Source organism: Panulirus ornatus, chromosome 9 (genome assembly GCF_036320965.1).
Source record: "Panulirus ornatus isolate Po-2019 chromosome 9, ASM3632096v1, whole genome shotgun sequence".
Classification (NCBI taxonomy): Eukaryota; Metazoa; Arthropoda; class Malacostraca; order Decapoda; family Palinuridae; genus Panulirus; species Panulirus ornatus.
In genome coordinates, this window is record NC_092232.1 from 20,768,136 (window position 1) to 20,784,027 (window position 15,892).

General features: G+C 42.2%; 1 protein-coding gene across 11 annotated transcripts in view; it reads left to right on the top strand.

Moving 5' to 3' along the window:
• The window catches only part of Abl (tyrosine-protein kinase Abl), a 400,776-nt gene that overhangs the window by 263,436 nt on the left and 121,448 nt on the right, over nucleotides 1–15,892 (top strand). For 8 of the 11 annotated variants that reach the window (XM_071664774.1, XM_071664769.1, XM_071664771.1 and 5 more), the window contains one exon: nucleotides 14,042–14,340. In XM_071664774.1, coding sequence (XP_071520875.1) covers nucleotides 14,042–14,340 — 299 coding nt within the window. Of the gene's footprint in view, nucleotides 1–477; nucleotides 594–4,981; nucleotides 5,102–5,149; nucleotides 5,485–14,041; nucleotides 14,341–15,892 lie in introns of those variants that run through there. The other 3 variants (XM_071664779.1, XM_071664778.1, XM_071664777.1) reach the window with 3 other exon arrangements.

Genomic DNA, 15,892 nt, shown 5'->3' on the forward strand with positions numbered 1-15,892 from the left:
GAACTATACTCTGAACTACAGGTTTCGACCAGACTACAAAGAGTATGCATAGACGTGATAATCATCCTACTTAAGATTTTGACACGCATCGACGCGCGCGCACACACACACACCTTCAACCCTCGAGCCGCCAGAGGTCAATTGTCGCCCTGCTCAAACCCCCTCCCCCTTCCCAGCTAGATAATTAAATTGCATCAGATTGGACCTCCCATCTTCACACAAGATTTGACAGTGAAAGATATATTAGACTACTTAGCCAGTGAACCAGTAATTCGGCGAAAATGTTTCTCGAGAGGTCTTTGCATTGAGAGCGTCGGAGCTGCGGTCGCCTGGTATAAACATCATGACACTGACATATATACTCCGATCCCCTGATCAGTGAACTAGTGACCCATCGTCTTAGTGAGAATGGTTTCGAGTGGTCTTAAGAGGGTCAGCGCTGCGGTCACGACCAGAGTAAACAGCATGACACTGACATATACCAGCGCCAGTACTATTCTCAACCCTGTCACCGAGACATCTTCCCGCCCTAGTCTACGATGACCGGAGTACGTCAACACACTCCCCTTGCACCAACCAGTGCTTGAACGGAGGTACAAGAAGAGCCTCATACCTGCTTTTGTGAATGTCATAACAGTGCATGAACAAGTGCGCAGCCAAGCATGGAAATGGCTTAGTAATCTTTTAGTCAGATACTATAATGCTGCAACTCAATCGACGAGAAACTGATCATTCCTTAATGTTCACCGTTAGATACACAATGTATGTCAGCCACAACATCAGTACAGTTGAACCAACGTGTAACTTGTCATGACTTCCTTTCAAGTAATTACCTATAAGTGCAAATGCTTAAGCCCTTAAATTTGCCTGTAAAACTTCATGCATATATCCCAATTTAACTAGGTAGATAAACGTACCTCATTCTTGTGCTCATCCGAAAAGTTGAAGTATCCAGCCCCACCTTGATCGTAAGCTCTTTTGTGGTTGATCAACGAGTTACTATTATGACCCATCTGTCCTGGAATATCACAGTTGTACATTTTTAGCTGAATGGCTGTCTAAGTTCAAGCAACCGTTCTTTTTTCTTTATCCCTTTACACACACACACACACGAGCCAACCATGTTCGAAGCCTGGGCATGGCAGGACTTGCCGTCCGTCAGTGGGCTGAATCATGGCATAGTAAGCAGCAGGGGGAAATCACGAAAAAGTCTGTGGGGCCCGGTTGTGGACAGGGGACTGTTGTTGTTTCGGTGCATTACACATGACAGCTTGAAAACGGATGTTAGCGAATGAAGCCTTTTCTTCGTCTACTCTTTAGCGCTACCTCGCTAACCCGGGAAACAGCTAACAAGTATGGAAAAAAAAAAAGAATATATATATATATATATATATATATATATATATATATATATATATATATATATATATATATATATATTTATTGGAAAGGATCACAATTTTGCGCGTGATCAAGATATGCCTATGAGTCCTCGGGGAAAATGAAACACGAAAAGTTCCCAAGTGCACTTTCTTGTAATAATCACATCATCAGGGGAGACACAATAGAGAAATATAAGTCAGTTGATGTACATCGAAGAGACGATGTCTCTTCGATGTACATCAACTGACTGTTATATTTCTCTCTTGTGTCTTCCCTGATGATGTGATTATTACACGAAAGTGCACTTGGGAACTTTTCGTGTTTCATATTCCCTGTGAAGAGGGTGGTGAGAGTAAGTGAGCTTGGGAAGGAGACCTGTGTGAGGAAGTACCAGGAGAGACTGTGTACAGAATGGAAAAAGGTGAGAACAATGGAAGTAAGGGGAGTGGGGGAGGAATGGGATGTATTTAGGGAATCAGTGATGGATTGCGCAAAAGATGCTTGTGGCATGAGAAGAGTGGGAGGTGGGTTGATTAGAAAGGGTAGTGAGTGGTGGGATGAAGAAGTAAGAGTATTAGTGAAAGAGAAGAGAGAGGCATTTGGACGATTTTTGCCGGGAAAAAATGCAATTGAGTGGGAGATGTATAAAAGAAAGAGACAGGAGGTCAAGAGAAAGGTGCAAGAGATGAAAAAAAGGGCAAATGAGAGTTGGGGTGAGAGAGTATCATTAAATTTTAGGGAGAATAAAAAGATGTTCTGGAAGGAGGTAAATAAAGTGCGTAAGACAAGGGAGCAAATGGGAACTTCAGTGAAGGGCGTAAATGGGGAGGTGATAACAAGTAGTGGTGATGTGAGGAGATGGAGTGAGTATTTTGAAGGTTTGTTGAATGTGTTTGATGATAGAGTGGCAGATATAGGGTGTTTTGGTCGAGGTGGTGTGCAAAGTGAGAGGGTTAGGGAAAATGATTTGGTAAACAGAGAAGAGGTAGTAAAAGCTTTGCGGAAGATGAAAGCCGGCAAGGCAGCAGGTTTGGATGGTATTGCAGTGGAATTTATTAAAAAAGGGGGTGACTGTATTGTTGACTGGTTGGTAAGGTTATTTAATGTATGTATGACTCATGGTGAGGTGCCTGAGGATTGGCGGAATGCGTGCATAGTGCCATTGTACAAAGGCAAAGGGGATAAGAGTGAGTGCTCAAATCACAGAGGTATAAGTTTGTTGAGTATTCCTGGTAAATTATATGGGAGGGTATTGATTGAGAGGGTGAAGGCATGTACAGAGCATCAGATTGGGGAAGAGCAGTGTGGTTTCAGAAGTGGTAGAGGATGTGTGGATCAGGTGTTTGCTTTGAAGAATGTATGTGAGAAATACTTAGAAAAGCAAATGGATTTGTATGTAGCATTTATGGATCTGGAGAAGGCATATGATAGAGTTGATAGAGATGCTCTGTGGAAGGTATTAAGAATATATGGTGTGGGAGGCAAGTTGTTAGAAGCAGTGAAAAGTTTTTATCGAGGATGTAAGGCATGTGTACGTGTAGGAAGAGAGGAAAGTGATTGGTTCTCAGTGAATGTAGGTTTGCGGCAGGGGTGTGTGATGTCTCCATGGTTGTTTAATTTGTTTATGGATGGGGTTGTTAGGGAGGTAAATGCAAGAGTTTTGGAAAGAGGGGCAAGTATGAAGTCTGTTGGGGATGAGAGAGCCTGGGAAGTGAGTCAGTTGTTGTTCGCTGATGATACAGCGCTGGTGGCTGATTCATGTGAGAAACTGCAGAAGCTGGTGACTGAGTTTGGTAAAGTGTGTGGAAGAAGAAAGTTAAGAGTAAATGTGAATAAGAGCAAGGTTATTAGGTACAGTAGGGTTGAGGGTCAAGTCAATTGGGAGGTGAGTTTGAATGGAGAAAAACTGGAGGAAGTGAAGTGTTTTAGATATCTGGGAGTGGATCTGGCAGCGGATGGAACCATGGAAGCGGAAGTGGATCATAGGGTGGGGGAGGGGGCGAAAATTTTGGGAGCCTTGAAGAATGTGTGGAAGTCGAGAACATTATCTCGGAAAGCAAAAATGGGTATGTTTGAAGGAATAGTGGTTCCAACAATGTTGTATGGTTGCGAGGCGTGGGCTATGGATAGAGTTGTGCGCAGGAGGATGGATGTGCTGGAAATGAGATGTTTGAGGACAATGTGTGGTGTGAGGTGGTTTGATCGAGTAAGTAACGTAAGGGTAAGAGAGATGTGTGGAAATAAAAAGAGAGTGGTTGAGAGAGCAGAAGAGGGTGTTTTGAAATGGTTTGGGCACATGGAGAGAATGAGTGAGGAAAGATTGACCAAGAGGATATATGTGTCGGAGGTGGAGGGAACGAGGAGAAGAGGAGGACCAAATTGGAGGTGGAAAGATGGAGTGAAAAAGATTTTGAGTGATCGGGGCCTGAACATGCAGGAGGGTGAAAGGAGGGCAAGGAATAGAGTGAATTGGAGCGATGTGGTATACCGGGGTTGACGTGCTGTCAGTGGATTGAATCAAGGCATGTGAAGCGTCTGGGGTAAACCATGGAAAGCTGTGTAGGTATGTATATTTGCGTGTGTGGACGTGTGTATGTACATGTGTATGGGGGGGGGGGCATTTCTTTCGTCTGTTTCCTTGCGCTACCTCGCAAACGGGGGAGACAGCGACAAAGTATAAAAAAATATATATATATATATATATATATATATATATATATATATATATATGTGTGTGTGTGTGTGTGTGTGTGTGTGAGCGACTTATGGAAGCATTTCTATTACTTGGGTTAGAATTATTAAGTTGACGAAGTAAAGGTAACGGAACGTTTTGTTTTTAGTTAACAGCAGCCTCATATTCATTAACGGCCCGTTTTAGTAATCAAGGAACCCACCTATTGTGTGAATATTCTGTTGTAGTATTATTTCGAAATGATTCAGTATTCCTACCAGAGTTCAGTACATAATTACGTTTAAAGAAATATGATGTCCCACACGATTTGGAATTATTGGTTACGCATTCACTTTGGAATGTGTCACACTTCAGGTTTAGGTACGTTTGAGTCCGGCGGTGGGTTGATCAAAGTAATGATAATTATAGTAACCGTTTTTAAGGCGGGAAAATGTCCTTTAGTAGCGACCTACGTAGCCGATAGTACTGTAAGCTAGCCCCGCTTTTTGTCAGTCAATGCCTCTTCTTCAGAAAATGGCGATTAGACTTTCGTTATTAGACGCTGGTTTACTGTGCACCCATCGCACATCCTATGATCGGTGCCGCAACAGTTGTACAGAAGTCACATTTTTGCATTTCCCGCTCGTGGGGAAATATTTCCCCTGGTAAAACAGAGCAAGAAGCCCGCCACCCCGCCTTCCCGGCTTGACTGCTGGGTATCCATACCTGGCCCAACTCCCCGAGTAGCCTTCCCAACGTCGTGCGGGGGTTACTGCTCCACCAGTGGCACGGTTGTTCCACGAAGGAAGGTACAATTGTGCGTCATCTCCCTTGACTGATGGTTTCCTCCTGCATACCAACGCCACCCTCACGCCTCACTCTGCGCCGTAACTCACACATTATGACACCACCTGTACGAGAGGTGCCGTATTCGAGCATTGCCAGCAACATTCCCACACAATACTCACGCAAGGGTCCGCCTGATTAAGAATCCTGGGAGCAGCAGTCAGTCCTCAGCCAACCCGGCTGTTCATCTCCTTGGGGCTGGTCGGTATATGGGTGCTCGGCTTAAGCTAGTGTGTGTGTGTGTGTGTACACGTAAGAGTAAAGACATGGAGCATATGCGCAAGGTTAAGAGGTTGATCAAAGCGAATGGAACTCTCTTCCCGTGATTTACAAACGCAAGAAATACCGGTACGCACTACCGCAAGTGTCTTTACACTTCCATCATCTCACTAGTTCTTTGTCGATGCAGTGCCCAAATACCCTAGGCTACCGTGTTGCTGGATAATTATCAGAGAGGGGGAATATTAGATCGCTCCATTCATATACAGCGCAGGTTTGAACACGGAGCCAAACTGCTTGTCTTCTATGTATTTTACATGCATCGTCAACTTTGTCATCAGTAGCTTTGCTGATGTTCAGTGTAGGTAAATGCACTTTGTATGTGCTTTGTGAGTGTTGTGGTTGTGGCCGGTGGGAGATATTTGAGACGTTGCAGAAGTGTGAGGCGGGGGTAAACTTTTCATTTCTACCTGGGGGTTGGTGGTTAATGATGTGAATAAGAGCAAGATTAATTAAGGTTTAACAGGGAAGAACAACTGGTTTGTTGCGGTGTTAGTTTGACTGGAAAGAACCTGAAGGAAGTGTTTTACATACTTGAGAGTGAACATGCTAGCGACTGAAACCATGGGAACTGAAGTGAGCTGCAGAGTGTTTACGGAGTATGGAAAAGGTTGAATGTGTTGGGAACAAAATATTTTGATGACAGTATGTGTTGTGAAGAGGTCAAGTCTAGTAAGAAAAGATGGGCGTGATAGTAAGAAAGGAGAGGTGTGGTCTTAAGAGGAGTATATATGAGAGAACTGAAAAGGGTGTGCTGAAATGGCTTGTATAGAGAGGATGACTAAGAGGGTACACATGTCGGGAAATGAAGGGAACAAGGAGAAAAGGGAAACTGAGGAAGAGGTGGACGCATGGAAAGATGCTCTGGAATGTTGGGGTCTGAACATGCAGGAGGGTGATATGTACAGGGGATACAGCAACTTGGAGTAATGTGTATAGGGGGTGATGTACTAGTGGGCTGAACCAGTGCATATGAAACGGTTTGGGGAAATCGTGGAAAGGTCTGGGAAGCCAGGTTTTGGATAGGGTTATTTAGTTCCGGGGCACTGTACATGACAGCTAGTGATTGGTCATGAGCGATTGAGCCTGTTCTTTGCCTGTTCCGGGCAGTAACCCGCTAATGTGTGAACGAACGTGGCCCTTTTTTGTCTGTTTTCCTTGCGCTACCTTGCTGACGCAGGGGGTGACAATGCTGTGTCCTGTGGGGCGGAGTGGCGCCGAGAATGGATGAAGGCAAGCAAATGTGGCTATGTATATATGCATATGACTGTGCATGTATATTTATGTATATGTTGATGTGTATATGTATGTATATGTACGTTTATCAGCGTGTATGTATGTGTGTGTATATTAGTAGATGGGTCTTTGTTTCCTGGCGCTACCTTGCTGATGCGGGAAACGGCGATCAGGTAATTAATATATATATATATTGGGAAGTGAGTCAGTTGTTGTTCGCTGATGATACAGCGCTGGTGGCGGATTCATGTGAGAAACTGCAGAAGCTGGTGACGGAGTTTGGTAAAGTGTGTGGAAGAAGAAAGGTAAGAGTAAATGTGAATAAGAGCAAGGTTATTAGGTACAGTAGGGTTGAGGGTCAAGTCAATTGGGAGGTGAGTTTGAATGGAGAAAAACTGGAGGAAGTGAAGTGTTTTAGATATCTGGGAGTGGATCTGTCAGCGGATGGAACCATGGAAGCGGAAGTGGATCATAGGGTGGGGGAGGGGGCGAAAATTTTGGGAGCCTTGAAAAATGTGTGGAAGTCAAGAACATTATCCCGGAAAGCAAAAATGGGTATGTTTGAAGGAATAGTGGTTCCAACAATGTTGTATGGTTGCGAGGCGTGGGCTATGGATAGAGTTGTGCGCAGGAGGATGGATGTGCTGGGAAATGAGATGTTTGAGGACAATGTGTGGTGTGAGGTGGTTTGATCGAGTAAGTAACGTAAGGGTAAGAGAGATGTGTGGAAATAAAAAGAGCGTGGTTGAGAGAGCAGAAGAGGGTGTTTTGAAGTGGTTTGGGCACATGGAGAGAATGAGTGAGGAAAGATTGACCAAGAGGATATATGTGTCGGAGGTGGAGGGAACGAGGAGAAGAGGGAGACCAAATTGGAGGTGGAAAGATGGAGTGAAAAGGATTTTGTGTGATCGGGGCCTGAACATGCAGGAGGGTGAAAGGAGGGCAAGGAATAGAGTGAATTGGAGCGATGTGGTATACAGGGGTTGACATGCTGTCAGTGGATTGAATCAAGGCATGTGAAGCGTCCGGGGTAAACCATGGAAAGCTGTGTAGGTATGTATATTTGCGTGTGTGGACGTGTGTATGTACATGTGTAGGGGGGGGGGTTGGGCCATTTCTTTCGTCTGTTTCCTTGCGCTACCTCGCAAACGCGGGAGACAGCGACGAGGTATAAAAAAAAAAAAAAAAAAAAAAAATATATATATATATATATATATATATATATATATATATATATATATATATATATATATATATATGGTGAGGTGCCTGAGGATTGGCGGAATGCGTGCATAGTGCCATTGTACAAAGGCAAAGGGGATAAGAGTGAGTGCTCAAATTACAGAGGTATAAGTTTGTTGAGTATTCCTGGTAAATTATATGGGAGGGTATTGATTGAGAGGGTGAAGGCATGTACAGAGCATCAGATTGGGGAAGAGCAGTGTGGTTTCAGAAGTGGTAGAGGATGTGTGGATCAGGTGTTTGCTTTGAAGAATGTATGTGAGAAATACTTAGAAAAGCAAATGGATTTGTATGTAGCATTTATGGATCTGGAGAAGGCATATGATAGAGTTGATAGAGATGCTCTGTGGAAGGTATTAAGAATATATGGTGTGGGAGGAAAGTTGTTAGAAGCAGTGAAAAGTTTTTATCGAGGATGTAAGGCATGTGTACGTGTAGGAAGAGAGGAAAGTGATTGGTTCTCAGTGAATGTAGGTTTGCGGCAGGGGTGTGTGATGTCTCCATGGTTGTTTAATTTGTTTATGGACGGGGTTGTTAGGGAGGTAAATGCAAGAGTTTTGGAAAGAGGGGCAAGTATGAAGTCTGTTGGGGATGAGAGAGCTTGGGAAGTGAGTCAGTTGTTGTTCGCGGGAGACAGCGACAAAGTATAATAAATAAATAAAAAAAAAAAATATATATATATATATATATATATATATATATATATATATATATATATATATATATATATATATTTTTTTTTTTTTTTTTTTTTTTTTTTGCTGTCTCCCGCATTTGCAAGGTAGCGCAAGGAAACAGATGAAAGAAATGGCCCAACCCACCCCCATACACATGTATATACATACGTCCACACACGCAAATACACATACCTACACAGCTTTCCATGGTTTACCCCAGACGCTTCACATGCCCTGATTCAATCCACTGACAGCACATCAACCCCGGTATACCACATCGATCCAATTCACTCTATTCCTTGCCCTCCTTTCACCCTCCTGCATGTTCAGGCCCCGATCACACAAAATCTTTTTCACTCCATCTTTCCACCTCCAATTTGGTCACCCACTTCTCCTCGTTCCCTCCACCTCCGATACATATATCGTCTTGGTCAATCTTTCCTCACTCATTCTCTCCATGTGCCCAAACCATTTCAAAACACCCTCTTCTGCTCTCTCAACCACGCTCTTTTTATTTCCACACATCTCTCTTACCCTTACGTTACTTACTCGATCAAACCACCTCACACCACACATTGTCCTCAAACATCTCATTTCCAGCACATCCATCCTCCTGCGCACAACTTTATCCATAGCCCATGCCTCGCAACCATACAACATTGTTGGAACCACTATTCCTTCAAACATACCCATTTTTGCTTTCCGAGATAATGTTCTCGACTTCCACACATTCTTCAAGGCTCCCAGGATTTTCGCCCCCTCCCCCACCCTATGGTCTACTTCCGCTTCCGTGGTTCCATCCGCTTCCAGATCCACTCCCAGATATCTAAAACACTTTACTTCCTCCAGTTTTTCTCCATTCAAACTTACCTCCCAATTGACTTGACCCTCAACCCTACTGTACCTAATTCCCTTGCTCTTATTCACATTTACTCTCAACTTTCTTCTTTCACACACTTTACCAAACTCAGTCACCAGCTTCTGCAGTTTCTCACATGAATCAGCCACCAGCGCTGTATCATCAGCGAACAACAACTGACTCACTTCCCAAGCCCTCGCATCCCCAACAGACTTCATACTTGCCCCTCTTTCCAAAACTCTTGCATTTACCTCCCTAACAACCCCATCCATAAACAAATTAAACAACCATGGAGACATCACACACCCCTGCCGCAAACCTCGATAAAAACTTTTCACTGCTTCTAACAACTTGCCTCCCACACCATATATTCTTAATACCTTCCACAGAGCATCTCTATCAACTCTATCATATGCCTTCTCCAGATCCATAAATGCTACATACAAATCCATTTGCTTTTCTAAGTATTTCTCACATACATTCTTCAAAGCAAACACCTGATCCACACATCCTCTACCACTTCTGAAACCGCACTGTTCTTCCCCAATCTGATGCTCTGTACATGCCTTCACCCTCTCAATCAATACCCTCCCATATAATTTACCAGGAATACTCAACAAACTTATACCTCTGTAATTTGAGCACTCACTCTTATCCCCTTTGCCTTTGTACAATGGCACTATGCACGCATTCCGCCAATCCTCAGGCACCTCACCATGAGTCATACATACATTAAATAACCTTACCAACCAGTCAACAATACAGTCACCCCCTTTTTTAATAAATTCCACTGCAATACCATCCAAACCTGCTGCCTTGCCGGCTTTCATCTTCCGCAAAGCTTTTACTACCTCTTCTCTGTTTACCAAATCATTTTCCCTAACCCTTATCGAGGATGTAAGGCATGTGTACGTGTAGGAAGAGAGGAAAGTGATTGGTTCTCAGTGAATGTAGGTTTGCGGCAGGGGTGTGTGATGTCTCCATGGTTGTTTAATTTGTTTATGGATGGGGTTGTAAGGGAGGTAAATGCAAGAGTCCTGGAAAGAGGGGCAAGTATGAAGTCTGTTGGGGATGAGAGAGCCTGGGAAGTGAGTCAGTTGTTGTTCGCTGATGATACAGCGCTGGTGGCTGATTCATGTGAGAAACTGCAGAAGCTGGTGACTGAGTTTGGTAAAGTGTGTGGAAGAAGAAAGTTGAGAGTAAATGTGAATAAGAGCAAGGTTATTAGGTACAGTAGGGGTGAGGGTCAAGTCAATTGGGAGGTGAGTTTGAATGGAGAAAAACTGGAGGAAGTGAAGTGTTTTAGATATCTGGGAGTGGATCTGTCAGCGGATGGAACCATGGAAGCGGAAGTGGATCATAGGGTGGGGGAGGGGGCGAAAATTTTGGGAGCCTTGAAAAATGTGTGGAAGTCGAGAACATTATCTCGGAAAGCAAAAATGGGTATGTTTGAGGGAATAGTGGTTCCAACAATGTTGTATGGTTGCGAGGCGTGGGCTATGGATAGAGATGTGCGCAGGAGGATGGATGTGCTGGAAATGAGATGTTTGAGGACAATGTGTGGTGTGAGGTGGTTTGATCGAGTAAGTAACGTAAGGGTAAGAGAGATGTGTGGAAATAAAAAGAGCGTGGTTGAGAGAGCAGAAGAGGGTGTTTTGAAATGGTTTGGGCACATGGAGAGAATGAGTGAGGAGAGATTGACCAAGAGGATATATGTGTCGGAGGTGGAGGGAACTAGGAGAAGAGGGAGACCAAATTGGAGGTGGAAAGATGGTGTGAAAAAGATTTTGAGTGATCGGGGCCTGAACATGCTGGAGGGTGAAAGGAGGGCAAGGAATAGAGTGAATTGGATCGATGTGGTATACTGGGGTTGACGTGCTGTCAGTGGATTGAATCAGGGCATGTGAAGCGTCTGGGGTAAACCATGGAAAGCTGTGTAGGTATGTATATTTGCGTGTGTGGACGTGTATGTATATACATGTGTATGGGGGTGGGTTGGGCCATTTCTTTCGTCTGTTTCCTTGCGCTACCTCGCAAACGCGGGAGAGAGCGACAAAGCAAAAAAAAAAAAAAAAAAAAAAAAAAATATATATATATATATATATATATATATATATATATATATATATATATGTGTGTGTGTGTGTGTGTGTGTGTGTGTGTTTGTGTGTGTGTGTGTGTGTTCCCTGGGGATAGGGGAGAAAGAATACTTCCCACGTATTCCCTGCATGTCGTAGAAGGCGACTAAAAGGGGAGGGAGCGGGGGGCTGGAAATCCTCCCCTCTCGTTTTTTTTTAATTTCCAAAAGAAGGAACAGAGAATTGGGCCAGGTGAGGGTATTCCCTCAAAGGCCCACTCCTCTGTTCTTAACGCTACCTCGCTAATGCGGGAAATGGCGAATAGTACGAAAGAAAAGAAAAGATATATATATATATATATATATATATATATATATATATATATATATATATATATATATATATATATATATATATATATATTTTTTTTTTTCATACTATTCGCTATTTCCCGCGATAGCGAGGTAGCGTTAAGAACAGAGGACTGGGCCTTTGAGGGAATATCCTCACCTGGACCTCTCCTCTGTTCCTTCTTTTGGAAAAAAAAAAAAACGAGAGGGGAGGATTTCCAGCCCCCCACTCCCTTCTCTTTTAGTCGCCTTCTACGACACGCAGGGAATACGTGGGAAGTATTCTTTCTCCCCTATCCCCAGGGATATATATATATATATATATATATATATATATATATATATATAATGCAGACCAACAGCCAGGATCGAACCTGGGGCCCCTGTGCAACAGGCAGGAGTGCTACTGCTAGGCTATGATCGCCCCTGATAGGGAAATGACTTCGAATACTATGTACTTGAATACCCATCGTTTCACGTTGGTGAACAATGGGGTCTACACCGGTATTAAGAATATATGATGTTGGAGGCAAGTTGTTGTAAGCAGTGAAAAGTTTTTATCGAGGATGTAAGGCATGTGTACGAGTAGGAAGAGAGGAAAGTGATTGGTTCTCAGTGAATATTGGTTTGTGGCAGGGGTGCGTGATGTTTCCATGGTTGTTTAATTTGTTTATGGATGGGGTGTAGGGAGGTGAATGCAAGAGTTTTGGAAAGAGGGGCTAGTATGCAGTCTGTTGTGGATGAGAGAGCTTGGGAAGTGAGTCACTTGTTGTTCACTGATGATACAGCACTGGTGGCTGATTCATGTGAGAAACTGCAGAAGCTGGTGATTGAGTTTGGTAAAGTGTGTGAAAGAAGAAAGCTGAGAGTAAATGTAAATAAGAGCAAGGTTATTTGGTACAGTTGGGTTGAGGGAGAAGTTAATTGGGAGGTAAGAAAAACTGGAGGAAGTGAAGTGTTTTAGATATCTGGGAGTAGATTTGGCAGTGGATGGAACCAAGGAAGCGGAAGTGAATCAAAGGGTGGGGGAGGGGGTGAAAGTTCTGGGAGCATTGAAAAATTTGTAGAAGTCGAGGACGTTATCTTGGAAAGCAAAAATGGTTATGTTTGAAGGAATAGTGGTTCCAACAATGTTATATGGTTGCGAGGCATGGGCTATAGATAGAGTTCTGTGGAGGAGGGTGGATGTGCTGGAAATGAAATGTTTGAGGACAATATGTGGTGTTAGGTGGTTTGATCGTGTAAGTAATGAAAGGGTAAGAGAAATGTGTGGTAATAAAGAAGAGTGGTTGAGAGAGCAGAAGAGGGTGTTTTGAAATGGGTTGGTCACATGGAGAGAATAAGTGAGGAAACATTGACAAAGAGGATGTATGTGTCAGAGGTGGAGGGAACGAGGAGAAGTGGGGACCAAATTGGAGGTGGAAAGATGGAGTGAAAAATATTTTGAGTGATTGGGGCCTTAACATGCAGGAGAGTGAAAAGAGTGCAAGGAATAGAGTGAATTGGAATGATGTGGTATACCGGAGTCGACGTACTGTCATTGGATTGAACCAGGGCATGTGAAGCGTCTGGGGTAAACCATGGAAAGTTTTGTGGGGCCTGGATGTGGAAAGGGAGCTGTGGTTTTGGTGCATTGTACATGACAGCTAGAGACTGAGTATGAACGAATGTGGCCTTTTTTGTCTTTTCCTAGCACTACCTTGCACACATGTGGGGGGAGGGGACTGTCATTTCATGTGTGGCGGGGTGGTGACGGGAATGAATAAGGGCAGACTATGAATTATGTGCATGTGTATATATGTATATGTCCGTGTATGTATATATATGTACACGTTGAGATGTATAGGTATTTATATGTGCTTGTGTGGACGTGTATGTATATATATGTGTATGTGGGCGGGTTGGGCCATTCTTTCGTCTGTTTCATTGCGCTACCTCGCTAACGCGGGAGACAGCGACAAAGTATAATAAGAATAATAACATACCTTTACGGTATCTGTGCACAATACACACTTTGCAGTTACTTTTTAACATTTATTTTACACTGTATACACTGGGCACATACCTAAGTATGTATTATCATTGTATCATTTACATTGGCCAATCTCTTGGTTTTTTGAATGAATGAACAAATAGTTTCCTATTCACCGAAAGTATAAGCAGTAATGTTACAACAACCATTTTATTCCAAAGCTAACTAAACTTTGATTAATCTGGTTTTTTAACTGGGGAGGGAGAATGAGAGCTTATGTAAAATTCCGATGATTTTTTCTTGTGAATATATGCACCATGCATTGACTTTCATCTGTATGAATTCACAATTACACTTTCTATTTGACTGTAATGGTTGCTTTACTTTGTACAACATTTTATTAGTTGCATCCTTCGATATGCTTTTATAACTGATATTTTTGTTCCAGGTGAACAGGTTCGCGTATTGAGCTACAACACGTCCGGGGAGTGGTGTGAAGCCCACGCTGGATCAGGGGAGGTGGGCTGGGTCCCGTCCAACTATATCACTCCTGTCAACTCATTAGAAAAACATTCCTGGTACCATGGCCCCATATCCAGAAATACTGCTGAGTATCTCTTATCCTCGGGCATCAACGGTTCCTTTCTTGTGCGTGAGTCTGAAAGTTCTCCAGGACAGAGATCGATTTCTCTTCGATATAATGGCCGTGTCTATCACTACAGAATAAATGAAGATGAAAATTCTAAGGTATCCTTTGTAGTTTTTTATGAATTTTGATATGTTTACTTTAGAATTAAGCATACATTTATTCAAAAGTATTATTAGTACCATATATACAGAAGCCCCACCACCAGTGCTTTATAGGTAAAATGATGCACCTTCTTCAGCAGGAGTTCATGATGGGTAGGAATATCCAGAACATATAAAACGTTTTTAAAGTGATATACATTATAGTATTTCCCTTATCAAATTCTGACACTGAATTTCAGACTGCTGTACTTGGACTAACTGGTTCAGATATCAGTTATAAGTGAAATACTTTAGAATCAAGTTAATGGGATTTGGAAAAAATTATTGGTTGAAAGTTATGAATGGGATACTCACCAAAGAAGTTGAGGGATATTGCTGTACAGTTGTGTGGGATCTGTGAATTGTTGTTTGCATGATACCTCAACCCCCCTTCTCATGGGTTACCCATTTGGTTCATTTTCAAAAAATGTTATGTCTTATACCAGATTCAGTCTTTAAGCTGATGTCTTCGAGGCTTTACTTTGTACTGCAGTCACAATATGTTGATTTCTTAAGGTTGTATTTTTTCACTAGCTATACCATACTCTTTATCCTATTTGATTCATCCAAGAGTTATATTTTCATGGCAGCTGAGATAGTTGAATCTGACAAATTTTTAACTATTACTTTGACATTAAATTATTTGTTTGTTATTACCTTATATACTAATGTAACAGTCTGTTTCATGTATTTGTCAACCCTTGATATTTTGCCAAAAAACTTAATTTTTCAAATACTTTGTGTAAAAGTATAAAATTAGAATACTGAGTATTATCCCACATACACATTTTGTGGCAAGGAAGTGATGTTTTTATTATGCTATTACCTTTTTTATTGTGAACAGTGGTAACTAAAAGTGGTGTAAACACAAGTTATATAGTATCAATTTGGCTGTATGACTAAATCATAATAGAAACACTGGTCCTGCCAGGTCAGAATTGCATTGCTACCAGTCCTTCCCTTAAAGCAGCCAAGAAAGAGCCAGATAGCATGTGCTTTTTCTTGCATTTTTGAACTTTTTTTTCTTTCATATTATCACAATTATTTACTGTGGCAGTGATAAGTATTACATACTGTAAAACTGTTGAAGAGGTGGAATCAGTTGAAATTCAAATGGCGAAATCTAGATTTTAGCAACTGCCATCATCCTCTACTTTTGTGATTTACATTAGGTTTTGTTATATTGTTTGAAAAGAAAAGAAAAAAATAATGCCTTTAGGCTGCTGTTTGCAAAATTTGGGCACAGGTTAAGAGGAAACAGTCTCTCGCCTGGCATCTGTGTAATCAGCTGATGTACAACTGTAAACAGTTAATGAGATGAAAGAGAGGATAGTACTACAGTTGACCTAAACTCAAGTGAAATGAATCTTTGATTGTTGAGGAGCAAGATTTTGTCTTTGATTTACCCAAGAAGGAATCTTGGCTACATGAAGAAAAATTACCAGTATGAGCTTTTTCTGGTGTAACAAAATACTGCATTTAAATATTGAAAAAACACAATGAAAAATCT